Source organism: Podarcis pityusensis (assembly GCF_964106645.2).
Source record: "Podarcis pityusensis genome assembly, chromosome: 6".
NCBI lineage: Eukaryota > Metazoa > Chordata > Lepidosauria > Squamata > Lacertidae > Podarcis > Podarcis pityusensis.
Window position 1 is genome coordinate 59790614 of NC_138030.1, and position 27188 is coordinate 59817801.

At 42.7% G+C, this 27188-nt stretch overlaps 2 protein-coding genes across 5 annotated transcripts in view; one reads left to right on the forward strand and one right to left on the reverse strand.

Moving 5' to 3' along the window:
* On the reverse strand, window positions 1-27075 carry LOC308480396 (E3 ubiquitin-protein ligase RNF170-like). 4 transcript variants are annotated; one of them, XM_081011862.1, is made up of 7 exons: window positions 26249-26334; window positions 20215-20312; window positions 9405-9477; window positions 7737-7845; window positions 1725-1798; window positions 1143-1253; window positions 1-627 (listed from the first exon to the last, which is right to left on the reverse strand). In XM_081011862.1, exons 2-7 carry the CDS (start codon window positions 20286-20288, stop codon window positions 322-324), a joined length of 747 nt encoding a protein of 248 aa, XP_080867988.1. In that variant the 5' UTR covers window positions 20289-20312; window positions 26249-26334; the 3' UTR covers window positions 1-321. The 4 variants fall into 4 exon arrangements, with proteins under 4 accessions (XP_080867988.1, XP_080867985.1, XP_080867987.1 ...); XM_081011859.1 differs by lacking the exons at window positions 20215-20312; window positions 26249-26334 and adding an exon at window positions 26782-27075; XM_081011861.1 differs by lacking the exons at window positions 20215-20312; window positions 26249-26334 and adding an exon at window positions 16244-17554.
* HOOK1 (hook microtubule tethering protein 1) overlaps window positions 26525-27188 on the forward strand; it is a 42755-nt gene continuing 42091 nt past the window's right edge. The window contains exon 1 of the mRNA XM_081011875.1: window positions 26525-26664. Coding sequence (XP_080868001.1) covers window positions 26614-26664 — 51 coding nt within the window. The 5' untranslated portion in view covers window positions 26525-26613. The remainder of the gene's footprint in view (window positions 26665-27188) is intronic.

Consider the following 27188-nt stretch of genomic DNA (forward strand, 5'->3'; position numbering starts at 1 on the left):
AGCTGTTGAGCTGTGGAACAGTTGGATCAGATCTTGGCCACTGTGCCTTCTAGGAGTCAGTCTTAAGTACCACAAATGCGAAATTGTCATTTTAGAATGGCAGCAGTGCTCTTCTAGAGGCTTGTGGATGTTGTTGGGTGTTAATCCATGATTAACGTTACAGCCTCCACCCAACTGTTGCTCTTCCATAAACTCCAGCGCTGCACACCAACCCTTAGCATTCTTCAAAGCTAAGGCCATTCTGTGTCGCTTCCAGAGACTAGGAAAATCCACCGTTGTCTGATTGGTTTTCCCATTATGAATAGCCGGTGCTTCAGCCCGTTATGATTCCAACAAAATGTTTTGCGTTGTAGAGCTCGTCATGTTCGCCCCTTCTGATTCCATCTGAGAGCAAATGTTTATCATACAGATTAAAAGTAGGAAAACAACAACTAGGTCATCAAACACACCCAGAATTCCACAAAGAGGTTCTGGCATCAGATCCAACGAAGAAGTCAAGCACATGAAGGTTCCAAAACAACAGATGACAACTCTGAGGAAGAAGATCCACACCAAGCCGCCCAGCGTGAAGATCCCTCGTACGGCCAGGTTGATGAGAAGCGGCATGTCATAAAGATAATCTGTGAACTGGACATAAAATTTGGGTAAGGTTATGAAACTCTTTATTTTTCATGCTGCTGTTTTGGATTTGTTAAGTAAGAAGACGAGAATTACAGGGATGACTAAAAACCTGCCAGCAACAATCCTTCCTCCTTTTTTCCTAATCGCCCCCATCCAGTCGTGATTCTTTCCTTATTGCCCCATTAAAAATACATGTTTTGCATTGTGCAAATTTAGCCAATGAGAATATTGGGTGCCACTTTTAAGAAGTTGGTTCGTTTATGTGGAGTGCACACTCAAACAGGAAACCCACGGGGTGTACACACTCCCATTTATTCGGTCCACTCCTATTGCTGGTTTGGGAAGCTCAGTGTATGCTCAGTGTTTCGCACAATCCATAGCTATTCTGTATCTACCTTGTTGTCTCTTGTGAAATACTGTGTTCTAGTGTGTATTTCCCCAAACCAGCTTCGATCTGAATTTAGAAAGAGAATGACCTTAGCTGCGTTTTAAGCCAGGAATGTCTAAAAGTTGCTACTTACAGGCCTAGGCTGTCCTGAGAAACGTTTGTTGTAATCTCTGATGTCATACACAATTTGTTTGCTCGGCTTGTCGGGCTGATTTTCACAAGGCATGTTGTACAAAAGAATGACCTTCAGGTAAAAAAGAAAAAAGCATGAAGCGTCTCTTTAGATTAGAACTATAAGACAAATCAGTGCTGTTTTATGCTTTTAATAAGCCTTTTGTTATTATGTCTTTGACCCCTGACTCATAGGCTTTGTCCTCCAGTGGGTAAATTTCCTCCCCGGCAGGCTGCCTTCCTTATTCTGCTACCTTTGCGCATTGTGCCAAGGCAGGCAGCTAGCGGCCAAGATCAGAGGAGTATAAGGAGTTCATCTTGGGTGAGCTGAACGCAATGCAAGAAGCCAGCCAGCTGTAATAAAAAGCCTGCTGTAAGCGCATTGTTTAATATTTGATAGGTGTTCCCTGATTTGACAGGCATCAAATGAGAGATGCAGATGTTTGGTAGTAGCCTGTAAATTTATAAGGATTATTCCTGGTACATATTTCCACCTCCTCTTGTGACTGCCAAAGAGCAGATGATCACAAGAGAAAACTCTTACTTTCTGTCTGCAGAGTGGGCAGCTGATTGCTTCTAGCCAAGGTCCATGTTTCCAGTATTCAATCAGACAGGAACCTAAAGAAAGAAAAAGTAGTATTGTAAGAACTGAAAACCTGCATAGCATGAAGATTCCTTCATCACCTGTTAATCCCTTCATCACCATGATCCAATTCCCACACTGAGATTACATTTCTACCTGAAAACTATTGGAAAGGGGGGAAAAATCCAGGCTGCTCAGTGTTTAGGGACACTGCTGGGGACAGCGACAGAAACAGATGCTGTCAGAGTTATTTGCCACCCAGGTGTGACCTACTTTCAGTAAAATGTGAGTGAAAATATGGTGTGCACAGTGGTACCTTGGGTTACATACGCTTCAGGTTACAGATGCTTCAGGCTACAGACTCCGCTAACCCAGAAATAGTACCTCAGGTTAAGAACTTTGCTTCAGGATGAGAACAGAAATCGGGCTCTGGCAGCGCGGCAGCAGCAGGAGGCCCCATTAGCTAAAGTGGTGCTTCAGGTTAAGAACAGTTTCAGGTTAAGAACGGACCTCTGGAATGAATTAAGTACTTAACCCGAGGTACCACTGTAGTTGATTGCAGAAAAGTAGCAACATTTAAAACCTTGATCTTAGAGGATGTTGTTGTGTTTTTTTCAAAGCCTTCACCAACTCCGTCCCTGAAATTATTCAGGTAGCTCAGGTGATAGAGCATAAGACTCTTAATCCCAGGGTTGTGGGGTCGAGCCCCACATATGGCAAAAAGATACCTGCATTGCAGGAATTGCACTAGATGACCCTCATGGTCCATTCCCACTCTATGATTCTTTGATTTGACAATACATGTGGTTTTCCCACAGCTGTTCTGATATGGGCAGAAAAAGTCAGATAAAAATTAATGCAGCTGCCTACACCGTGGGATACTCCCAATATCAGGGACATGGGTAGGGGTGATCCCGGGGCCCCTGGATCTCCTACCCCTTTCTCCCTTCCTAGCCATTTTTTTGTTTACAGGGTGGCCGGGCACAATGTGGAGAACAGTGCCAGCAAGACCCCAGGCACCCATCGCCTCTTGCTTCATGGCAGTGGTGCCCAGAGTCTTATAAGCACATACCAGCAGCCCTGTTCAATAGTCTGAAGCTTTAATGAATAATGCTAGAGATCCATATGGGTCAACTATACCACTTGCAACCATATTATAGGCACATATGCAGATCTCAAAACAGAATCATACCAGCTTTTCAAAGCACTTAAAAATCATGTTTTGTAAATCATTTTCCTCTGTTGACTCATTTGCAGCGACAAAGCTATTTCTGTATATATATATCCACATTTTCAGAACTGACCTCAAATCTACTTTTAATCCAGGAAGCTGCAGAGTTTTGTGTCCCTCCCCCCCCCCCCCAAGAAACACTCTGTTGGCTATTAGCAATTAGAGAAAAATAATATTGGCCCAGGATCAACTTTCTACCCCATTTCCTGGACATATGGTTCGAGATACAGGTGAAATTTGAAACATCTTGGAAGAAATATAGGAATTCCTGACGATAATATAGACTAACAATAATACATTCCCCCCTATAAGTCATAGCCGATCATCATTTTAAGCCATCAAATAACAATATGAGTTTTAGATATGACACTTGCCCACCTTTGCTCTTCTTAGTGCCAAATTGAATTAAAAATATAGGTTTCAAATAAAATGCTTTGAGACATAGGAAAACATAGCCTATCCAAAACATGTCTATGTCTATATATTTCATTTTAATAATTTACTTAAAGTGTTCAGCACTGGGTTGGGCAGGGGGATGAATGCTTGCTTATTTATTTATTTATTTGTGAGAGCATTCCTGTACTGCTTTTCAGCCCTGAATAAAGGCCCCTAACATATTTTGCAATATGCTGAAGCAATAAAACCATTAAATAATTCAAATTATTATAAGCACCATTTTAGCAAATATTAAAAGTGGTGTGGCGTGCCTTCCATCAGCTTCAGCCAGTGGCCCAGCTATGCCCCTACCTGGACAAGGGATAGCCTAACCTCTGTTGTCTATGCTCTTGTAACCTCTAGGCTGGATTACTGCACTGCGTTATACGCTGCCTCTGAAGATGGTTCGAGAAATTCAGCTGGTGCAGAATTCGGCAGCCAGGTTGCTCACCAGGGCAAGATGGTTTGAACATAGTACACTGATCCTGGCTGGATTGCAAGTCTTGCCAATTCGATTTTAACCTACAGGCAGGTTAATATGAGAGAAGGCAGGTCTTCAGATAACCTGGTCCTAAATAACTTAGGGCTTTATAGGTAAGAACCAACACCTTGAAATGAGCACATGAATGAACCTAAAGCCAGAACAATTGTTTTAAGACTGGTGTAATGATCTGCAAAGTGCAGATGATAGTATTCTTCCTGCTGCATTTTGCACCAGCTACAGTTTCCAAGCCCTCTTCAAGGGCAGACCCACAGAAAGCATGTTGCAGTAATCTAACCTAGACTTGACCAATGTACGTGTCACTGTGGCCACTCTGAAAAAAGGAGTCAAGGAAAACCCTTGAGATTATTTATTGATCCTATCTCTTCTTGGTACCATGTATATTGACTCGTTTGCTAGAACGATCTGGATTTGCTATAGCAAATTAGTCTTTGGGGTGGGAGTTTCCACTATTGGACACTTAACTCATTTCTGCTTTTTACTTGTGGCATACTAACATCAGAATGAAGAATGTAAGGGAAGAGGAAGTGGTTCCTGTGCGGTTGTGATGCATGAAGGATCTTGTTTTACAGCAGAGAGTTTAATCAGATTATAGCAGAACCCTTTTCTGGCTTTGTGAGGTAGATATTCTGCATGCAGATGGGTTGCAATATGATTCAGATAGGCATGGTGTCATTTGGGGGCAAACGCTGTATAAATGTGGGGCAGTGAGAGTAATATACTTTTTAAAAAACCATTTTGTAGAGTTGTATATTGGAGATTGGCTGGTGTCTCAGATTCAGTCATCATTAAGAGCTGCCTGATCTGAAAACCATTAAATTTTGTTCTGTGGCTAGAGTTATAGATGGTGCCGTGGCTTAAGAATGAAGGACAATTGTGACAAAGAACTTTTCCAAATTGTTGTCATCTCATGTAATTAAATGCTCATTTGTTGCTATAGGTCCCAAGTCTGTCATTTGTTGTGGATATCTGACTTTTCCTAGACCTGCTATATTTTACATCTAGTAAAAAGCTGTGTTTTCCTCCCAGCTAGATATCCCAGCTAAATTAAGACACCTTTGTGAGAATCACATGATATAGAAGAAAAGCAGACCAGTGTGTTGAACCTCTGAAATCTATAATACAGTTGACTGTATTTGTACAGAACAAGCATTTCATTATCCCTCCCTGAAAGAAGTCTGATTTTAATGTGATGCTACTGTTAATCTTTCCATTAAGTCCTTAAACTTTTTTCATTCTTCTTTTCTTTTTTTTAAGAAGGGCTTCAGTAACCACAGTGAAAAGCACTGGAGCAAGCACCTTTTATCTGCAGGAATGTTTTCCTTAAAACTCCAATGACTATAGCTTCAATCCAGTTGTGAGGAAAGCATGAGGCTGAAGATTATGGCTTTAAGAGTAGCCTCACACATTGTGGGAGTAAACAGGGCCTCCTAACCTTGACCTGTCTCGTCCATGGCAGTTCCAGCTATGTCACAGACTTACAGCTCCTCCACTTTAGCTGCTAAAACAACAGAGAGAGGCTTATGCCGCAGTGGTAAAGTGCAACAGAGATGGGCAGTTCTCTTCCACTTCACATTCCTTTTTTTAAAAAAAATATTGATACACCAAAAAAGAAAAAAATACAAATAAAAACAGTGATAAACACAATATTAATTACAAATCAATAAAGCAAAAAGTGGTCCTTAGACTACAGACCTGACCTCCCGTCCATTCCTTTTTTCAATTATATATTATTTGTTGCCAACACACATTCTTTTATCTGAAATTAAATTAACTAATTATTGGTTTATCTTTAAGTTTCATATCTTTCTTAAAGCTACTACTAAAATTATTCAAATGCTGCAACAGAGTTTAAATTGCTGTAATTGTTTTTCAAATAAACTTTGAAGTTTTCCCATTTTGAGATAAATTCCTGTTTCAGTTTGTTATTTTTTCTGATAAACTGTCTAACTCCGCATAATCTTTTAGCTTTTGTATCCATTCATGAATTGAGGGGATTTCATCGTTCTTCCATTTTGTAGCGATAAGAACTCTTGCTGCCTCTTCCACTTCACATTCCAAAAGGCTGGAGTTCCTACTGTTACCTTACAGTACAGTGGTGCCTCGCAAGACGAAATTAATTCGTTCCGCGAATTTTTTCGTCTAGTGAATTTTTCGTCTTGCGAAGCACGGTTTCCCATAGGAATGCATTGAAAATCAATTAATGCGTTCCTATGGTCAAAAAAAGTCCAAACAAAGCCAAATTTGGTACAACAAGAGTTTATTAAGTGCTCTTTAAAGTCACACATAATGTAAAGAGCATTTCAAAATTCAAACCCAGATTTTTTTAAAAAAAACAGCAGAGTTGCCCAATGGTCACAGAAAATCATAAAAATGCAGGGGAAAAAACACAAGCTTCCAGATTCTTGCAAACCCCTCCCCAACTGTTCCCCCAGCCACCCAGCACACAGAAATTCAAATCCAGAATTTTTTTAAAAAAACAGCAGAGTGGCCCAATGGTCACAGAAAATCATAAAAATGCAGGGGGGAAAAACAAGCTTCCAGATTCTTGCAAACCCCTCCCCAACTGTTCCCCCAGCCACCCAGCACACAGAAATTCAAATCCAGAATTTTTTTAAAAAAACAGCAGAGTGGCCCAATGGTCACAGAAAATCATAAAAATGCAGGGGGAAAAAACAAGCTTCCAGATTCTTGCAAACCCCTTCCCAACTGTTCCCCCAGCCACCCAGCACACAGAAATTCAAATCCAGAATTTTTTTAAAAAAAAACAGCAGAGTGGCCCAATGGTCACAGAAAATCATAAAAATGCAGGGGAAAAAACACAAGCTTCCAGATTCTTGCAAACCCCTCCCCAACACCAAGTCCTTGAATTCCAAACACCCCAACCCAAAATCCAAAACCCCCCCAAAAAGTTTTAAAAGCTTAACTTACCAAATGGCTGCAAAAGAAGTTTTGGAAAAGCTTCAAAAATCACCAAAGTCTTTAAAAACCTCAAAAAAGGCTACTATGTACACTGCGTTCTATGAGTTGCTCCTTGAAGTCAAGTTGCAACTGTATTAACGGTTTTACGAAAAAGGAAACAAACTTGCAAGACGTTTTCGTCTTGCGAAGCAAGCCCATAGGGAAATTCGTCTTGCGAAGCAGCTCAAAAAACGGAAAACCCTTTCGTCTAGCGAGTTTTCCGTCTTGCGAGGCATTCGTCTTGCGGGGCACCACTGTACTTTACTGGTACTGCACTGCTGTGGTCCTAGAGGGATGGGACTTGTCTGAGAACCCTTAGGACATGGTGCAAGGAGCCAGAAATAGCTGTGGTCTAAAATGCTAGTAGCATGGTGCAGTGGTGCTTTAAAACTGGACCTTACCATCCTGTTAGTTGTCAAAATATTGAAAACCTTATTTTGTATTTCCTACTGTCTCGTCTACATTTTTTTCTTTAATTAAAGCCTGTCTGCACAAAAGATATGTAGAATCAGGCAAATAAACAAGATTGAAATGGATCTAGGCTAAATTAGTTGAATTTGGCTCCCGTTGAAATCAGTTGTATTTAAGTTATTATTTCAGTTGGAACTAAGTTCAAGTAACATACAGTGCAATCCTGTGGCTCCTTACTCAGAAACAAGTCTTGCTGAGTTCAAAGGGTCTCTCACTCAGTGGTAAGTGTGGATAAGATTGCAACCTGAGTCTGGAGCCAATCCATTGTCTTTTATATGCCCTTCTTCTTTTATAGTTACGTGCAATGTGAAGACAGCTATATGTTTATGAAATGAATATATGTGTGGGGAAAATAATGATCCTATTTACTTACCACAAAATAAATGTCCACAGTTGGTTTCTACGGGGCAAGTAGTAGCCTGGAGGCAGATTGGGCAGCTTACCTCACTGCGGTAACATCGCTGCCACTGTCTAAGAGATTCCTATGGAAAAAGAGAGAGAGAGAGAGATGTTTTTTTAAAAGGGAATACTTTACTCAGTGTGGATATGTTTTTAGAGAGATAAGAGATAGAGATGTAAACTCCAGTTGATTCATAAATTGTCTTTAAAAAAACACCTCTGGAGAACTAAAATTGCCTTGCACAAACAATCACTATCTTGTTCTTTATTTACAACTTTTGTGCAACTCAGCAACTCAGGCCAGGAATGGGGAACCAGTGGGTCTTCCAGCTGCCAGCTCCCATCAGCCCCAGATAGCATGGCTAATGGTCTGGGATGAATGGAGTTGTATTCTAGCAACAAATGGAGGGCCACAGGTTCCCCATCCCTGTAGGCTTCCTCTGTAAACCTCTTACCAAAAATAAGATGTCCACGTGTTAACAAAAAAAGTCTCCAATGTGCATAAAATCCGCAGGTGCCAATTTTTATGTGAGGATGCAAACCTAGAACTGCTTTAATTTAAATAGAAATACAGTGGTACCTCAGGTTACATACACTTCGGGTTACAGACTCCGCTAACCCAGAAATAGTACCTCAGGTTAAGAACTTTGCTTCAGGATAACAACAGAAATCGTGCTCCGGTGGCGTGGCAGCAGCAGGAGGCCCCATTAGTTAAAGTGGTGCTTCAGGTTAAGAACAGTTTCAGGTTAAGAACGGACCTCCGGTACGAATTAAGTACTTAACCCGAGGTACCACTGTACAATACGTCTCGTTTTAAGGGGGGAAGACTGTGACCGGGTGACCTATGTGCCTGCTGAGTTTTCTGTCCATGTGTTAAAAACAGTTGGTGAGCGACTTCCTGGCCCTACTCTCCCTCCATATGGCTCTTTCTCTTTGAAGCAGGCTTGGACTAGACCAGGCTTCCTCAACCTCGCCCCTCCAGATGTTTTTGATCCCTAGCTAGCAGGACCAGTGGTCGGAGATGATGGGAATTGTAGTCTCAAAACATCTGGAGGGCCAAGGTTGAGGATGCCTGTACTAAACAGCCCTTCAAACAGAAGAATCCTGCATGCCTGGATAGCTCAGTTGGTTAAAGTGTGGTGCTGATAACACAAAGGTTGCAGGTTTGATCACCATATGGGACAGATGCATATCCCTGCATTGCAGGGGGTTGAACTAGATGATCCTCAGGGTCCCTTCCAACTCCATGATTCCTCTCTAAAGTAGGACACATGGCTACCCTATATCAGAATACCAAAAAACAAAAAAGCTTTTGTTGTGTGGCAAGTCCATATGCTGTCAAGACAGGAAAACCTGATTAATGAAGTCATTCTGTTCCTATAAATTCAGCATATCATGTGTCAAGCCTCTGTTTTGAAAAGTAATCCCCCTTTTTGTTTTCTAAGTTTCATATCTTACAAAAGTAGGAAATGGAGTATGTTTCTAATTAGGTTGCAAAGAACCTGGACCAAGAAAATCCAGCTGTTGCAGAGAGTAGGGGAAGTCTGAAAAGCTTTACTGACACCCGTGACCCTGGCACACATCAAACTTCTTTTGTGTTTTTCATACTGTATTTTAAAGAGTTGCAGATCTGTAAACTTACTAAGTGGTTTCTCGTGGACAAATGGGGGAAACTCTTTTCCAGCAGACTCATCTCTTGACTTAAATGAAGAAATCTGTAAAAAGATTTTTTTAAAAAAAATGTTTATAAAACTTTAGATGGGGTAATATTCCATAGAGAGAAACTGAGTAAAAATACATAGAACAAGTAAACATATCAAATTTCTATGGCAGCCTGCCAGTCCATGCCACCCCAAAAGAGGGTATTCCTCAGTTTTAATAGTGTGATGCTTTCTCCTCTTTCTTCCTTACCCCCAAATTATTTGTCCTTTAGATTTAAACTGTACAAACATTGCTTCAGGTAATACGTTTATCTGGTCCCATATGCCTTCAGCCTAGGTGTTTTAAAAAGGTAAAGGGAACCCTGACCATTAGGTACAGACGTGATCGACTCTGGGGTTGTGGCTTTATTGGCCGACAGAGCGGGCGTACAGCTTCCGCGTCTTGTGGCCAGCATGACTAAGCCGCTTCTGGCGAACCAGAGCAGTGCACGGAAACACCGTTTACCTTCCCGCTGGAGCGGTACCTATTTATCCACTTGCACTTTGACGTGATTTCAAACTGCTAGGTTGGCAGGAACAGGGACCGAGCAACGGGAGCTCCCCCCATCGTGGGGATTCGAACCACCAACATTCTGATCGGCAAGTCCTAGGCTCTGTGGTTTAACCCACAGCGCTACCCATGTCAGCTGCTAATTAAGTCACCCTCAGTAAATATGTAATGATGACAAGCCCACAAGCGTCATAAAAGGTATCACATTGTGCCTTACATGATCGTTAACACTGTTATATTGTTGCCTTAAATCATATTAAACTGGTGCTGATAAATCCAGTGATCTTGTAAAACCAGAGGCTCCAGTAAGCATACAGAGCTTTCCTATTGGGGAGCATTTCCCCATTCATTCCAATGGCAAGGGGCAGGCATCCCACATGCACAGTCTTCCAGCGCACATGGGGCTGTCCCATCCACTGAAGTGAATGAGGAAGCTCACAGTTGCCTGGAGCTCTATGAGTGCATATTATTGTCAAGTTCTTGTTTAGGTACCGACAATGCAAAATAAACATTTAAGTGGGCAGTTTTGAAAGTAATAACAATCCCCCGTTTTCTCCGGAATCCGTAAATCATGTATTTCAGCATAGTCTCCGCTAAATTGCAGCCATTAAGTTTTGCTTAAACTAGGCACAAGCTGTGTGTGTATGTGTCTAAAAATTAGAAAACACCTCAAGGGTTTTTCCTCTCTTTTTTGCTTTTTTTGCATTTATCCCCTTGGCATGGTTAACCAGAATTTTTTGTCTTAATCAAAGTGAAAGTCATCAACTAAAACATCTCTTCAATTTGGAATGAAGCAATGTCCAGACTGAATCCCAGCAGAGCCTGCAGCCCTGAACATATTTCAAAATTGCAAGAGTCTGTGGATATTCGGAGCCCCCAGTCAGCACACACAGAACAGGTCAAAAGAAGCTGCTTCCTTATCTTTGACCTGAGACCCCATTTGTAGTTTAAGTGACTGTTGGTTTTTTAAAAAAGCAACAGAGCTGCCCACTGTTTATCTTGAACTAAGTCCAGCATCTCAAAAAGGTTATAAAAAGAAATGAGCATCGCACAAGAGATAGAGTTTCATTTACGCATGTGTATGCTTTTTGAATTCTTATATTTAAACCTCCCTGCAGCTACATGCAGAGCTCTAATATTAAAACCCAACGCTAATATCTCCCCACCGCCAGTTAGCTGCTTTTATCTGGATATCGCAATAACACATGTGTTTAATTAATTCAGCTTGTTCATTTAAATTCTAGCTAATGGTTTCTGTTAATAATAAAACAGAAAAGAGTTTTAGGGAGGAAAGTGGATTATGTTTTGCCTAAATGGTGAATTTGCCATTTGATCAAACTGGCAGGCAAATGTTTGTTTAAAACAAGATTCCACAGCCTTTTGAGCATAAAAATGTACTAAAATAAAATAAAATACAAAATACAGTATCACAAACTATTCCTACAGGTAAAACCACTAAAGAAGGGTCAGTATCAGTACACCCTTTAACTATTAAAATACCGCTACATGTTGGGGAAAGGAATCTCATGTTAACCTTGCAGTGAATGCACTGTCACTTGGCAATTTGTTCTGCGAGGTAAGTTCCTCTGCAGCCAGTGCTGCCTCCTCTCCTCAAAAGGTAAGGGCCCTCAGAACAAGACCTCAAGGTTTTAAGAAGTCAACCCTCACATTTGGACTTGAGGCATATTGGAAATTCCACCTCTGATGATTTTTTTCTTGGCAGTGAGAAAACTTTGGCTTTTTCATCGAGAGCCTGAGCCCCCCAAGGTCTCCTCCATGTCACTTGGACAGTTCCTTTTGGAAAATAGGTCAGAGATAAATCACTATTCTTTAGTAGAAATAAAAAAATTCCTTCCTGTAGCACCTTAAAGACCAACTAAGTTAGTTCTTGGTATAAGCTTTCGTGTGCATGCACACTTCTTCAGATACACACTTCTTTAGTAGAAGAAGGTGGCTCCTCCATGGTGGCACAGTTGCTGCCAGCCTCCCCCATTGGCTGCAACCCTCTGTGTGCCCTGGAAAGGTACTTAGGGTTGAGGGACACCCCACTCGCCAGGACAGTATGGGCTATGATGCAAAAGGCTACAATAGATAGGGGCAAATCAGCAAAAATCACGTGCTCTACCTTCTCTGAATGGAAGTGCCATCTGCTAGCACAAAACCACCGCTGGATACCACCTATAGCTGCCAACTTTCAGATTTGAAAATAAGGGATCAGCAGCCTCGAAAATAAGGGATCAGCAGCCTCACCTGTCCCGGGGACAGTCTACGGGATATCTAACAATCTGGGATAGCAGCAGGAAATGGTGCTGCAATAAGGGAATTTCCCGCAAAAAAAGGGAAGGTTGACAGCTATGATGCCACCCTTTGTATAGTAGTTTAGTTTTAGCAAAATGATTACATCATTATGCTGCTTTGTACAATGCTTTCTTGCTTTAGTTTGACAAATGAAGAGAATTCTGTTGATTTTATTGTTTTGTTTTAATGCATCAGTTCATGCACTAGTGATTAATGACTATAATAACTAATATAAGGCTAACATGGAAACAGTGAAAAAGCATTCTGGTGAGTCAAAAGAGGTGGAAATATTATTATTTCCAGTTTAAATCTACTGCCGTGTTTTTAATGTGACTTATTTATGATCCTACAAAAATCACATTCCAGCCCACCCATCAGAGTATCTTACCTGATCTCAGAAGATTTGTACAGTGAACCATGCACCATCCTCACTTCATCCGAAGCCTCTTTAAAAGCCTGTGGCTTCCTCTCTGCGCTTGGCTGACAGCAGTGTGTTGTGAAGCAGAGTCTCAGCCCACACTCCATTAAAGCAGGCCATTCATTCCAGTTAATTATTAATTGGCTTCACTAATGTCAAGGTTTTGCCAGGGTTTCTAAATACTAGTGGAGGGAACCATCTCTTTCCAGATTTGCTAAGAGAGGGATTTTACAGACAGAAGAGCCTTTTCCTGTCTCTAGCAAAATGACAAGATCTCAAGAAATAACTATTTTCAGCTATGAGGCTTCTTAAGGACACATTCCACATATTTGATGGTGAAGCGATTGAAGCACGCTATTACCGGTACAGATAAGAAATTAGTAAAAGTAAAGCAGTAAAATGAGTCAGCCAAGAAACCTGAAATGCACTTTAATAAAGCTATAAAGGCTAGTTAGGAGTGAGGAGGGAAATAGTACTCATACAAAAGTTTTATCAGGCAGTACTGTATTAATATGCAAGGCTAAGTGGGGATAGGAAGATGTGGATTATAAAGTACTAGATATGATCAGCATGAATTCCTTTGATCTTTGCTTGCTAATAGTTAGACAAAAAAAAAATCATGTTTTAACACAGCAGGAAATTTTAACCCTAAGCAATCCAGCTAATAGTAGTATCACTGAACTCAGTTCTTATAATATACAGCCTAAAGTTGGCCCATGGACTAATCCTGGCACCAGATGCTCCAGATTATGTGAGCTTAGATTTATGTGCAGTAGACCAGGGAAACAATGGCTACTAGCTGACATGGAAAAGTGCAAAAGAATAGAAGGTGGGGTTTTTCCATAGACCATACTTTCCTCCCCCAATTTTCTCATGAATTGGACACTATATGAACTTCTGTAACTGACTTTTGTCATCAGTTATACAGAGTTATGTTCCAATATGCTTCAAAATGATTAGATCTAATATTCTGTGTTAAATATCATGTAAGAAAAAGTTGGGTGGAAAGGGTAAGCAACAGTAAGTTGAGCAAGGCATAAAAGTGAGTACATGACCAAGGTCTCATCCACATTTCCTCTTGCCCTGCTGCTTGTCCCTGGAGAAAACTGCTCTTTAGCACTCAGTTGGAGCAAATGGCAGTTCGGGTTTTCTCTGCATTGACATTTGCTCTGATTTGACACGAAATGGTGGGTTTTCCCTGGGAAAGAACAGAGCAAGGGGGAAACCCGCGCGGACCTGAGTGTTCTAGTCATGAGACAAACAGAAGTGTTATTATTCTAGATATATTATTCTAGATCGTGTTGTCGTTCTGTTTCCTACTGCAAACAAGTATAATAACTGAGCATGGTCCTGCTGTTTTAGTGAAGGGTAAAATTGAAGAATTTCCATAATAAAGCTTTAAAGTAATTCTGGGTTTGTATTGAGAAGATGCTTCCCTCTAGGCACATGATCTTGCTCCATTGTGAGAAATGTAAATGGAGAACGTTGACTATTTGCATGCATGGGCAGGCCTAATAGTTTGCAAGAGTGTTTGCAAGAGTGTGAAAGCTTGGCTTTTAGAACAACTATTAACCTATTTCTTATACAGGAGCAAACCATGACACCAGCTGTCAATGAAAGGGCAAGAATGAAACATACCAAACCAGTTAACTTTGACTTGGGAGAGAGGAAACTATTCCTGACTCCAAATTTAGCAAACAAACTCCATTCAAGAACTTACTCATGCCTTTCCTGGACATCAGTGCTATGAGTAGACTTCTTGCAGTTGCCTTCAAAAAATAGAGGCAGTGTGGCACAGAAATATGAAATGCTAATGTAATTCCAACACTGTGCTGATGGGATTGCTTTACGTGCCATATTCTGGAATATTTGAGTGGCAGACTACCAAGTTTCACTTGGAGCAGGTCTACTGGTAGGAATTCAACATACCGCTAAGCAGATCCCTCCATAAGCACAAGCATTCCTACTTGTCTGATGAAACAATCAGCTATTTACTCACCCTGCATGCTCTTCTGGGGGTTCTGCAAACTCCCATGAGCCTGTTTTGTGTGTGTGTGTGTGTGTGTGTGTGTGTGCGCGCGTGCGCACACGTGCGCGCAGAGGACAAAGAGTGAGGGAAAGCTCCATTGGGCTAGCAGAAGCCTTTGTGCAGGTTCCCACTGGTGGGGCTCATTCAATGAATCTCCTCCCCCCAAAATTAATAAACATGATTCAGTTAGGTCCCTTAATTTATTAGGTCTGCTCTTAGTTGAATACCACCCATTAGATTCAACTCTCACTAGGAAACAAAATACGATAGAGAGGCAACAGAGCAGGGTTGGTGCAAAGCTGACATTCCACCACTTTACACCAAACTATCCAAGCAGAGGGACGCGGGTGGCGCTATGGGTTAAACCACAGAGCCTAGGACTTGCCGATCAGAAGGTCAGAGGTTCAAATCCCCGCGACGGGGTGAGCTCCTGTTGCCTGGTCCCTGCTCCTGCCAACCTAGCAGTTCGAAAGTACGTCAAAGTGCAAGTAGATAAATAGGTACCACTCCAGCGGGGAGGTAAATGGTGTTTCCGTGTGCTGCTCTGGTACACCAGAAGCGGCTTATTACGCCAGCTCCCTCGGCCAGTAAAGCGAGATGAGCGCTGCAACCCCAGAGTCAGTCACGACTGGACCTAATGGTCAGGGGTCCCCTTTACCCCTTTATCCAAGCAGAAGAGCCCCTGGCATTTCCTTTTGAGGCCCCTGTACAGTTTCTTTAATGGTGTATCATCACAGTGATAAAGCAGATCTGACGATTGGGTGACTACAAAGCTTCAGTGCAAAGGAGGGATTCGAAATACCGAGAGTTGGGTGGGAATTTGGAGAAGTTAGCGGAAGTAAGCTACACGTGGTGTTTAATCGGCCAAACTCAGTTTTGCTCTGACCTTGGTCTGGTCCTTTAAAAAAAGCTTCCAAGTATCAAAATAGAAATGCATATATAAATAGAAAGTGTAAACACACAAAAACTGCCTTAAAATAGAAAATCATAGATAGCGGGTGCACGAGAAAAAGAGCATGATTAAATTGTGTGTACACATGCCAAGGCACAGTTCCAGCAGAAACAGAGCACTTTGCATTTGACCAGACTGTTGCATTTTACACACACACACACACACACACACACACACCCCTAACCTATGTAGATGATTTTCTTTAGAAGTTAATCATTTGCGCTACTGCTAGATCTTGACAGGTCAAAATGTGCTAACTTGAAAACCAGCTGACACCATTGGTACAATAATTATTTGCTTGGGAGCAATCAAGCTCAAAGCACCATGTATATACAAAGCTCTGAGGACAAGAGAAGCTACCCAAAAGGCAATGTATGCACCATGGGATGTATACCTACAGTTTCTCCGCTCAGTTGGAGTGTTGCATCTGGGGGGGAATGAATTTAGATTAGGAAAGCATGCCATTTCCTTTGGTGGGTAAACAGAGCCTTAATCAGAATTTTGTATGCTTTTATTGTACAATTTGACATATTGTTGTAAATGGATCTTGATTTTTTTTATGAAGAGTGATACCTCAGTTTTAGAACGCCTCCGTAGTCAAACATTGTGTAACTCAAACACTGAAAACCCGGAAGTAAGTTCCTCAGTTTTTGAACGCACATTGGAAGTCGAACAGGAAACGCGGCTTTTGTTTTGAGGCTTCCGCTTTTAGTTTTCCAACGTTTCGGAACTCATAACGGATTTCTGGAACTGATTATGTTTGAAAACCAAGGTACCACTATATTTTTATAAGTAAATAATCCGAAAAGCTTTTGAAGATTTTTAAAGTAAATATACAACATTATATGCATAAATGAACTATGCATGTCTGCATTTTTTAAGTGCTACACACAGTAATACACACACACACAGTGGTACCTCGGGTTACAAACACTTTGGGTTACAGACTCCGCTAACCCGCAAGTCATATCTCGGGTTAAGAACTTTACCTCAGGATGAGAACAGAAATCATGTGCCTGCGGCAGCGGGAGGCCCCATTAGCTAAAGTGGTACATCAGGTTAAGAACGTACCTCCGGAATGAATTAAGTTTGTAACACTCTCTCTCTCTGTATATATATATATATATATGTGTGTGTGTGTGTGTGTGTGTGTGTGTGTGTGTATTCCTGAGAGTCCCCCAACCTTCTGGATCAGTTTTGCAGGGTTGGGGCCACAGTGGAGAGGGAATTGGTTTGTTCCACAGTCCACAGTTTCCATTCTGCTAGTGGGTATCATTCAGTATCATCCAGTAAGTGCTTAAATATATGTTGCAAGAAACAATACTAGATACATTCAAAATGTCTTGTAGGGTGCAGTGAATATGCATGCAATTATACATTTAAAAGCACTGATTAAAATAAAAACATTTCTGTGTCTTCGTTTGTACTTTTAAAATGTGGAGATGTAACCAAACACAGGAGCAAAATAAACACAGCAACATTTTCTGGCAGGTTCCCATTTCATATTTGAACAGAAATAGTAAATAAGGAATTATTCAGTTGTTATTTTAAAGGGGCTTAAAGAGGCCATTTTGCTCTAGGTGGTTTGGGAGGACTGCTTTCTTGACCTGGGAGCATAAAATCAGGACTGAGAATTTCTTTTAAAAAGAAAAATCCATACTGAGCGTTCTAAAGATTACTGGAGAGGAGAGTGAAGTGTGGAATATCCTGTTCTGCAGAGCAGGACTTATATACTCCGTGATAGGCTTCCACACTTACATTTTAGGACCATTTTCTTTTTGGAAACTGGCTCACATCTGGGCTCTGTGAGACAGCATCTCTCATATTGCTTGCAAACATTTAAAAAAGATGCAACTTTTTAGTCTTTTATTCTTTCTTGTTCCTAAACTAGAAAGTTTTATATATAGCTTTAGTATATTTACATTGTATATTTATATCATTGATTCAGCTGCCATCAGTAAGTAATGAAAACTTTCCAGGTAAGACAAGCCAATCAGATCTAGATTCAGGATTAGCAAGGTAGGCTGGTTTACTAAAACTGTTAATGAAACCTCGTTTGTTCCAGATTAATTATTCTTAAATGATTTCCATCCTGCCGGGTTTTGCGTTCACAACCATTGATGCAGCTTAAAAGGACTACTTAAACATGGCTCAATGAGTAGAAAACAACCATCTTTTACAAAAGCACTGCTGACAGTTTTTAATGGGTACTTAACCTACTCTGAGGAATCCTAAAAGCACACACTGGAAAAGCCTGCAGATTATTTGCTTCTTCTATATTCATTGCGCAGGCAAATCTGTCAGTGGTGCTGGCTAGAATGTCCCCAACAGCAGGTCAGTAGGCTTCCTTAAAGACGCAGGGATGTGACTAACAAAACACTCCATTTCTGCCAGAAAGTAAATTTAAAAATCTGTAGAAGATGAGAGAGGAAAGCATTCATATAAGTGGCAGCCAGGCATCTTGTGATTAAACTCCAGAGGCTGCCAAAAGTACAAACTTGTCCTTCCCTTGATTGGAACATTAATGTAGGTCAAGGTATTTCTAATCTAGATTGGCACACAAACTTAAATCTGCTGGTTGGCTATCACATGCATTGCATCACATGTGAAGAGCTTCTACTAATGTCCATGGCCAAGAAAACCTGCTGTCTTTTATATAAGTGGTTCCAGTTCTTTTCTCTCCCACTGACTCTCACTGAGTCTTTGATGAACCAAATCCAGAGAGCATTACAGTGTCTTGGCTGCACTGCCCCCATGTGTAACAGAAGTAAGGGGGATAAAGCTCAGCCTTGCAGTCTGCCAAGTCACGAGGAACCATGGTGAGTCAGCAGTTTGATTCAGCCAAGCCTGCATGTGGAACTCACATGTATTTTATTGACATCACAAGGCAGCTATTATCTCTTCCGACCACATTTGTTCAGATATTTATATCTAACTAGAAATACTTAAAATAATGACACTGTCACCTTTTAGGATTCTAGGGAAGGCTTTATAAATCATTATCCTCAAAAATCTTCAACAAATCATGGACAGATCGGTACTCAACCCTGGGAATCAACCGTTAATTTGTTGAGTTTTACCAAAAATAATAGTGGGTTAAAGCTTCTGTAGACCTTGGTTTAAAATTACAGTTCTGAATCTATTAAACTGCCGGTTCTGAAGAACTGATATAACCACTTTTCAGCTTTCAGATTTCAGAACCACCCTAAACAGGAGGAAGGGCAAGGTGGAAGTAGAATAAATAAATGAGGGATATGTCACCCTTTGCACCCTTTTCTACATGGGAAGCATTTGTAGATGGTCATATATTATAATCTACATGTCTGGTAAATTTCCATATGAGTGTATCTTACTAGTAGGAAGTTCGGCACAATATGATACGTGAAGTATTGGGCTTCTCTGCGTCTCACTTATCCAAGCTGCACAACCAGCAGCCACATGTCATGTAACGCTTACCGGACAGTGGCAATTCAGACAGCAAGTGGGAGAGCAAATGTACAGACAAAAGTTGTGTGTCTAGTGAGAAGATTCTGGCCTTGCTCCCTGGCACGTTATAGGCAGGCATTGTCATATATTCAGTCCCCTCACCTGAAGATCTATCCCATTCATTTTAAATCTAAGCTAGCATAAATATGCCTCAGCTTTTCCTCAAAATTTCGCAAGTTTGTGTCCATTGGAAGCATTGCTTGAGTTTAGTGTCAGTGCAAGAAATGCTGTTGTACCCAACCAGAATTAGGTGCAAACTCTGCACACAGAAAGCCATAGGTAATGTAACTGGTGGATGCACAGAACATGTTCTTGTTTATTGTCTGCCAGGGAATGTTGATTCTCTTGGTTCCAGACATGTTGATCCCAGACATGCTCTAAGAGGTGGGTCTCTTCTGGTTTAAGGTGTGGGCTGGTCTTCAGAATTTTGTACTTAGATTGGAGATACATGGTTTAAATCTCTGCTCAGCCAAGAAGCTCACTGAGTAACCATGGACCATTCCCCACCCCCATGCTCTCTCACACGACAGCTTTGCAGAAGAAATGCAATAATTGCATACAATGCACAATTGATGAAGCACTGTCTTGACACTAGATTCAGAGAACTGTTGTACAAACTTGTGAATACCTGTGGTTTTGTGCATTCACAAGTCAAGCTGTAAGCGATATGCGAGTTAAACTATGCATTTGTGCAGTATTAAAACATTGCTACTAAAATCTCCATATCTGGTACCAGCTGAGAGACCTCCTCAAGGCGTTTACCTAATTCAAGACAAACGCTAATGTTATAACCAGTCGGAGATAACTTTTCTCTTTGAAAAGCAATTATCAGAATAATTAAGAAATAAGGCTAACACAAAACTATTGCAATGGAGCAGAAGTTAAATAGTTAAATCTCTGGAATGGAAACCAGCACCACCCGCCCTGTTATTTGGTTCATTTATAACATTTACAGGCTACCCTTCCTCCACAAAGCCCAGGGAAGTAAACATGGTCCACCTCCCCTTTGTTACCCTCACAACAACCCTGCGAAGAAAGACTGTGAAATAGTAACGGACCCAAGTTCACCCAGTGATTTGAACCCTGGTTTCCCCAGCCTTTGTCTGCAGACTGCTGCACTTGTCTCTTTCATTTTAAGTTTTCCAGGGAAGGAAACCTAAAAAAGAAGTCTGATGTTAGTAGTGAAATAGAAGAGAAATATGATTTTTGTCTTCCATGTTGTTTTGATAGTAAACAAGCTGTAATTATACAGCTACCTGTGGTGACTAGGCTGTTTTGCCAGATATTACCATGTGGAGAGATGAGGCGAGTTCAGCGGCAGCAGTTCAGCTCATCTGCTCACCGAGCTCTCCTGTCACAGAATATTCTCACTTGCTGGAAGCGGAAGAAAGAGGGAACAGATTGTGCCACCCCTTGGGGCCCAACAAACTGACACTCTTTTGGAACAGAATTGATGGCAGCCTGTAAGGAAGGTATATAATCTATCCTGTTTACAATCTGAAGAGCAAAAGAAAGAAAAAAGAAAAGGGAGGGTTAGGGATGATTTGGGGGGAATAAAAGCGTGCTTACAGGCTTGCTAAAAACAAATTACAGGAAGAGCTTGACATTTCTAAATGGAGGGAAGGGAATGCTGTACGTTCTGTTCTCTAGAATGCATACCTTTTGCAAGTCCCGTCTACTGTTGGCATGCAAAATACATTTTTTGTTTTTGTTTTCTTGGTACTGTACTTGAACACCCATATTCCAGATGACCACTCTAAGGTCATCAGAAACAAGGTGTTCAGTGTTGCAGCACCTGCCTGATGAGACTCCCTCTCTAACGATACTAGAGAAGCACCAACAGTATTGATTAAAGCCATTCACTTAATCCTAAATGTTTTATATTGATTTTTTTATGTCTTATTCTTTTGTTATATGCCTCTCTGATTTTCTTTAATGCTAAGCATTATATGCATTTAATAATTTTCAAGTGAAGATCATTATCAAATTTGGATTTGAAATAGTTTTTCTGTGTGGGAATTGTTTTTATCAAGGTTTTTTTCTTTTACTGTGAAATCATTTTCTTTTTAAAAATATTTTTATTAATTTTTTTAACATATCATTTCCAACAGTCATTTAACACAATTTCTTATCTTCTACAATATTTTGGACTTCCACCGTCTACCTCTGAAGATTTTCCATTCTTAATCACTTAATCTGCATTTCTTAATTTTTCTATTGCTTTTAATTATCTTTAACTAAGAAGTCTCTTCATAATCTTCCTTCAATATTTCGCATAATCCTCCTTACAAAACACTGTGAAATCATTTCCAATATATTTTGTGGTAAGCAATTCATAAATGGAATCAAATAAATGAAGTGGGATAAAACTGTAAGACTGCAGTTCTCCTTTTGCTTTCTACATAATCAGCAAGTCAGAGATCCTGCCCGCTGCCCAAAAACCTTGATCCTAATAGAGATCTTTTTATATGCCTGTTGTCTTTGTCCATGGAGTTTTCTTGGCAGGGATACTGGAGTGGCTTGCCAGTTCCTGCTCCAGGTGGATCACGTTTGGTTAAAACTCTCCACTATGACCTGTCCATCTAGGGTGCCCTACTTGGCATAGTTCATAGCTTCTCTGAGTTATTCAAGCTCCTTCGCCACGGCAAGGCAGTGATCCATGAAGGGGAGGCAGTGATCCATGAAGGGATCTTCATGGATCTTCTTGAGAAAAGAAGACTCCCTGGAAAAGACCCTGGTGTTGGGAAAGATGGAGGGCACAAGGAGAAGGGAACGACAGAGGACGAGATGGTTGGACAGTGTTCTCGAAGCTACCAGCATGAGTTTGACCAAAGTGCGGGAGGCAGTGGAAGACAGAAGTGCCTGGCATGCTCTGGTCCATGGGGTCACGAAGAGTCGGACATGACTAAACGACTAAACAACAACAACAGAGATCTTGGTCAGGAAAGCTTAGCCCATTTGAAGTTATTTCAGTCAATAAGATCTTTATTGCTGTGTTTCAAGTCACTTTTTCACGTTGCTGAACATACCAGCGAGCGGATGGGGATGTCTTCACCTGATTTGTTTCTCTGTGCCTATTCAAGGACACTGTCACCTGCACATGTGCAATTCAGCTTTGCAACTCAGCTTAACGACGCCTTATGTTTTCATATTGGACAGAAGCTGGGTTGCGGGGGGGGGGGGCGGATGCATCAAACAGCAGAATTTCTCAAGAAACTACAGAATGCATATGGATACGGGATTTATGTGGCTAATGTCATGGGTACTCAGCTTCTTTTTTCCATATTTTATTTTCAATTTTCAATAATTTTACAATTTAACATCCAACTTACTTACTTATTCATCCCTTCTAGACTTCCCCCTACCCCACCCCTGGTTTCCAATTTCTCCCCTTTATTACCTTACACATCTTTAGTTTTCCGTTCAGTTACAAGTCCATTGATAACCCTAATTCACATTACTTCATAGATGCTATGTCAATTCTGCTAATGGTTTTTAAGTCTTTACAGTGGACCTTAAGATAGTCTATAAATTTAGCCTAGTCTTGTATAAACTTTTTTTTCATCTTGGTCCCAGATTTTCACGGTCATCTTGTGTACTCAGCTTCAAACACCAGCGGTGGGATAACACTGGGGCCAGGGTAAATGGTAATGTGTACAGCAGGCGTAAGCAACCTTTTTCAGCCGTGGGCCGGTCCACCGTCCCTCAGACCATGTGGTGGGCCGGACTATATTTTGGGGGGGGAAATATGAATGAATGCCCCACAAATAACCCAGAGATGCATTTTAAATAAAAGAACACATTATACTCATGTAAAAACACGCTGATTCCCGGACCGTCCGCGGGCCGGATTGAGAAGGTGATTGGGCCGCATCTGGCCCCTGGGCCTTAGGTTGCCTACCCCTGGTGTACAGCTTACAGTAACAAATATCTTCACCCCACTAGGGAAGAAAATGGTTCTCCAGCTTGATCTGCGTTCCTGGCCACAGATGCATTCCTGCGCTCCTCGTTGTGCTCAGTTGAAACTGGCTCATACTTTCCCTGACCCATTAAGAGTGGCTGCAGAGGAAGCACAAATGTCTCCACTACCGCTTGTTGGCCAACGTGCTACAAGAGATGCAAGTATATGCTGCAGCTCTAGCCAACACGCAAATCCTGCTCAGTGATGTACCTTTGGGTTTCCTACAAGAAGAGTGCACTACCAGACTCAACCACAGGGTGGCTTTTGTTTTTCTCTACAGCTTTACTCGCTTCAGTGTAAGCCCCATGGCCAGTGGAACTGACTAATGAAGAAATGTAAGAATGTAAAAAAACAACAACTAGAACAGGCTCCACTAGTCCACCATCCTGTTCTCACAGTGGCCAACCAGGTCCCTATGGGAAGCCTGAAAGCAGGACCTGGGTGTACAAGCAGACTTACACAGAGTTGCATCAGCATTATTCATGACTAGGATCCACCATTTGCATCATTCTAAATGTGGTGATATTAGCCCAGGAGTCAGCAAACGTTTTCCGGACGGGGCCGGTCTACTGTCTCTCAGACCTTGGGGGGGGGGGCGGACTATATTTTGAAAAAAACACCCCACCGACTCTCCCCTCCCTTCTCCACAGCACCGGACAAGCCCCGGTGACTGCTTACCTGTGCCTTGCAAGCAGCAGGGGCTGGCGGTGGTGGCGGCAGCACAATGAGCAGCGCAAAAGGGCTGCCTACGGAGAGGGGCTGCTTAAAATGGCGCTCAACAAAGCCCAGCCCCCTTCCTCCTCTAGGCAGGGCAGGGAGAAGCCAGGAGGAGGGAGGGAGGAGGCACCGTCGCGGTGTGTGTGTGGGGGGGAATGGCGTAGCCCTAACAATCAGAAACAGATCCACGCCAATCCACGCGGCGATTCCCAGACCGTCCGCGGGCTGGATCCAGAAGGCAATTGGTCCAGATCTGGCCTCGGGCCTTAGTTTGCTGACCCATGTATTAGCCAATAAAAATAGCCTGACCAGCCTATGTTAAAACTAAATGAAACCAAACCCAAGAGCAATTCTGAGAGCGACAAGAGTGTTGAATCACCTGGGACAGAATCTGGGCCCATGGTACACATATTCCATGTATGGGGTATATGCAAAGGAAATCTCAGGGTAATAGGAATGCCACAATAGTTCACATCATTTCCTAATGCCTCTCATATTCTAGTAGTTTCTTGGTGCTATTTCTTGTCCTTGTCCAGTTTTAAGATTTTGTATTTTGAATTATCCTATTGGCTTAAGCTGTACTTGATTTTTTTCAGTTAATTTTCTCACATCCCTAAGCCCCAGTGAAACATTGCCATTCACATGTTTCACTGTAATCACCATGACCACTTTGGTTGCCTAGTTCCAGCTGTATGACCTACTTTTTCGAGACTAGACTATGTACGGCGGCTCATAATGAAATCAATTGAAGTTGTCAGTCGGTACACAACTGAAAATTATACCCAGGCTGTCCCAGATCAGCCACCTCAAATGAGTGTGATTGAAGAAGATCACTAGCTGAATAGGATAAGACAGCGAGGTCCCTGTGATGCTGTAGGGCAATTAATTAACTGAGGTGAACTTTTCTTCAGCGGCTGGGAGAGCTGTGAATGTACTGTAGTCAAAAGTAAAGCTTACAGGACAGCTGTTGAGAGCTGCAGAAATGCAATCTTTCCTGCTCAGAAACAAGATGCTGATCCATACAGAGGGGTGATGTTGTGAACAGATCCTGGGCTGCCATTATCAAATATGTGTTTTGCCTTAAAGGTTAGTTTGTAGTCTGAGAAATCTGGGCTTAATCCCCCAATTCCACATGTAGCAAGCTGCAATTCTTCTCTATAATTTCTCCATTATTTTGTATGAGAATACTCGTAAATTTATCTGAATCAAGGAACCATGGGCATAGCCAGGTGCAGGGGGGTAGCTGCCCCCCCATCCAAGTAAATAAATAAAAATACTTAACTAACCTACCAATTGTGTTGAAGATAACTCAGTTCTGCCCCGCCCCCAAACATAAAGCCTGCCCCCCTAAGATAAATCCTGGCTATGCCCATGGAAGGAATTGGAAGTCTTAATATAGTTCAAGGAAAGGGGTGCTAAGGAGCAATGAAATGAAAAAGATAACCATACCTTTGTTCTTCTGGCACTAAAACTAAAAATGCTTTCCATTTTTTATGCTTACAGGATACTGGATTTGTATATCATACTGTAGTGGTACTTTGCTTTTTATGCACATTTAAAACCAGGGGTGAGGTGTGTGGGGGGGGGGAGAGACTCCTGTATGATTAACAGGTGCATAAGCATGCTTTTGAGTTCCTAAAAATTCAGATTAGATACTAAAATTTAAGAATTTAAGATTTAAGTTTTGTTTTGTTTTGACACTGTGCAAGGGTGAAAAGCAAGACGGTCTTTGGCGGCAAAAAAAGCCTCCCTTTTTCATTTCTGCTTTGTTTAGCATCGAGCCAAATGGATGAGTTTGGAAGAACCCCCGTTTCTTTGCTTGGTCGTTAAGGTACTTATGAAGGCAGTAACTGTAATGCTCTAGTCCTCAGCTGCCCGCGTAGGACCCAGGCAGCGGCGGGAGCGACTACTAAACAGTTCGAGGCAGGAACAGGAAACGTTTCCAAAGTTTGGGAAGGCGGGTGCCTGAGGCGGTGCTAGGCTGCCGTGTGAACGCGGGTGTTTCATAGAATCGGAGAGCTGGAAGGGACCCTGACGGTCATCTAGTCGAACCCCCTGCAATGCAGAAATGTGCAGCTGTCCCCTGCGGGGATGGAACCTGCAACCTTGGCGTTATTAGCACCTGAACAGCTGAGCTGGTTGGTGGGGAATCCCGGGGAGAAAATTTCCTCCAAAGGACGGCGGTGAAAAAGTGAAACGGTGCAAGAGCATAGAAAGGAAGAGGAGAGACGTCCCCCTAAGCTATGACAGCAGTGGGTGGAGCGCGGTGGATGCGCGCATGGATGCAATAATACGCCCCCCCCCCCCGCGCGCCAGCCACAGCGTAACTGGGTCAGAGAGGAATCCTCCTCGGCGCACTTTCCATCCGCCTCCTGCAGGTGGCGCCATAGCAACGCCCGGCTGCGGCTGCTTACCAACCTTCCGCGGCCGCCACCTTGATTGGGCCAGAACGCCTCGCTTACGCGGTCCCGGGGAAAAAAAATAACCCACAACGCAGCGCCGGCTTGGTTCACCCCCCCCCCCGCACCCCCTGCTCAGGATTGGCCAGCCGGCGCGTCAAACAGCCAAGAGGAGGGCCCTGGCCGAGGGGGCGGGGTACGAGGCCGAGGCAGATGGAGAGGCGGGTGTCAGGGTTCAGGTGACACAAGCGGCGGCCGCCGGGCACGTAACTTGCGCATTGTTCCGGGCGTAAGTGAGGTTGGTGCATTGTGCGTTCCGCAGAAGAGCGCGGCGGCGGCGGCGCTGCTGCTGAGGGGAGAAGAAAACCGCCGCCGTCGCCATGGAAGGGAAGCCGGGCGAGCAGCCGCTGTGCGACAGCCTCATTCTCTGGGCAAGTGAGGGGAGGCCGGGCTCGGAGAGGGGGAGGGCGGGTCGTCGGTTGGGGGTCGGTCGCTTCGCCTGTCACCATCCCACCCCGCCTCGCCCTCCGCCTGCTCCTTCCTCTCACCTGCCGCCCCGTCGTCTCAGGTGATGGCGGCGCTTCTCTGGGGCCGAAGGGAGCTCGAGTCCAGGCGGGAGTTCCGGCTGCGAAGCCATTCGCGGCTGCTGCTTCATATCACCCTGAAGAAGCAGCCAGAAGACTTTTGCTCCGCGGGGCTCGGAGCCTGACACCTGTGGAGCCCTCCTCCTCTGCTCGCTTTCCTTCTGCCCCATTTCTGTAATGCAGGCGCCCTTACGTAACAGCGCACCGATTCTTTTAGCAACCTTTTAGCACGTGCCATGTTGGTACAAGCGTTGTACGCGGTATGTACAGTTGAGTGTATGTAAGTGTGCACGGTCACTTATCCATAGAGCAGCTAAGGATGGGGTCCTTTCCCCACTGTGGGCCGGCCCACGCAGTAGGCAAGGTGGGAC

Coding starts and splice junctions, on each gene's coding strand:
- LOC308480396 (XM_081011859.1), bottom strand. CDS start 26,987: ATGGGGCAGAAGGAAAGCGAGCAGAGGAGGAGGGCTCCACAGGTGTCA. Junction 7,846..9,404: donor TGTCCACGAGAAACCACTTA/GTAAGTTTACAG, acceptor CTTTTTCCATAG/GAATCTCTTAGACAGTGGCA. Junction 628..1,142: donor TCTCAGGACAGCCTAGGCCT/GTAAGTAGCAAC, acceptor TTTTATGTCCAG/TTCACAGATTATCTTTATGA.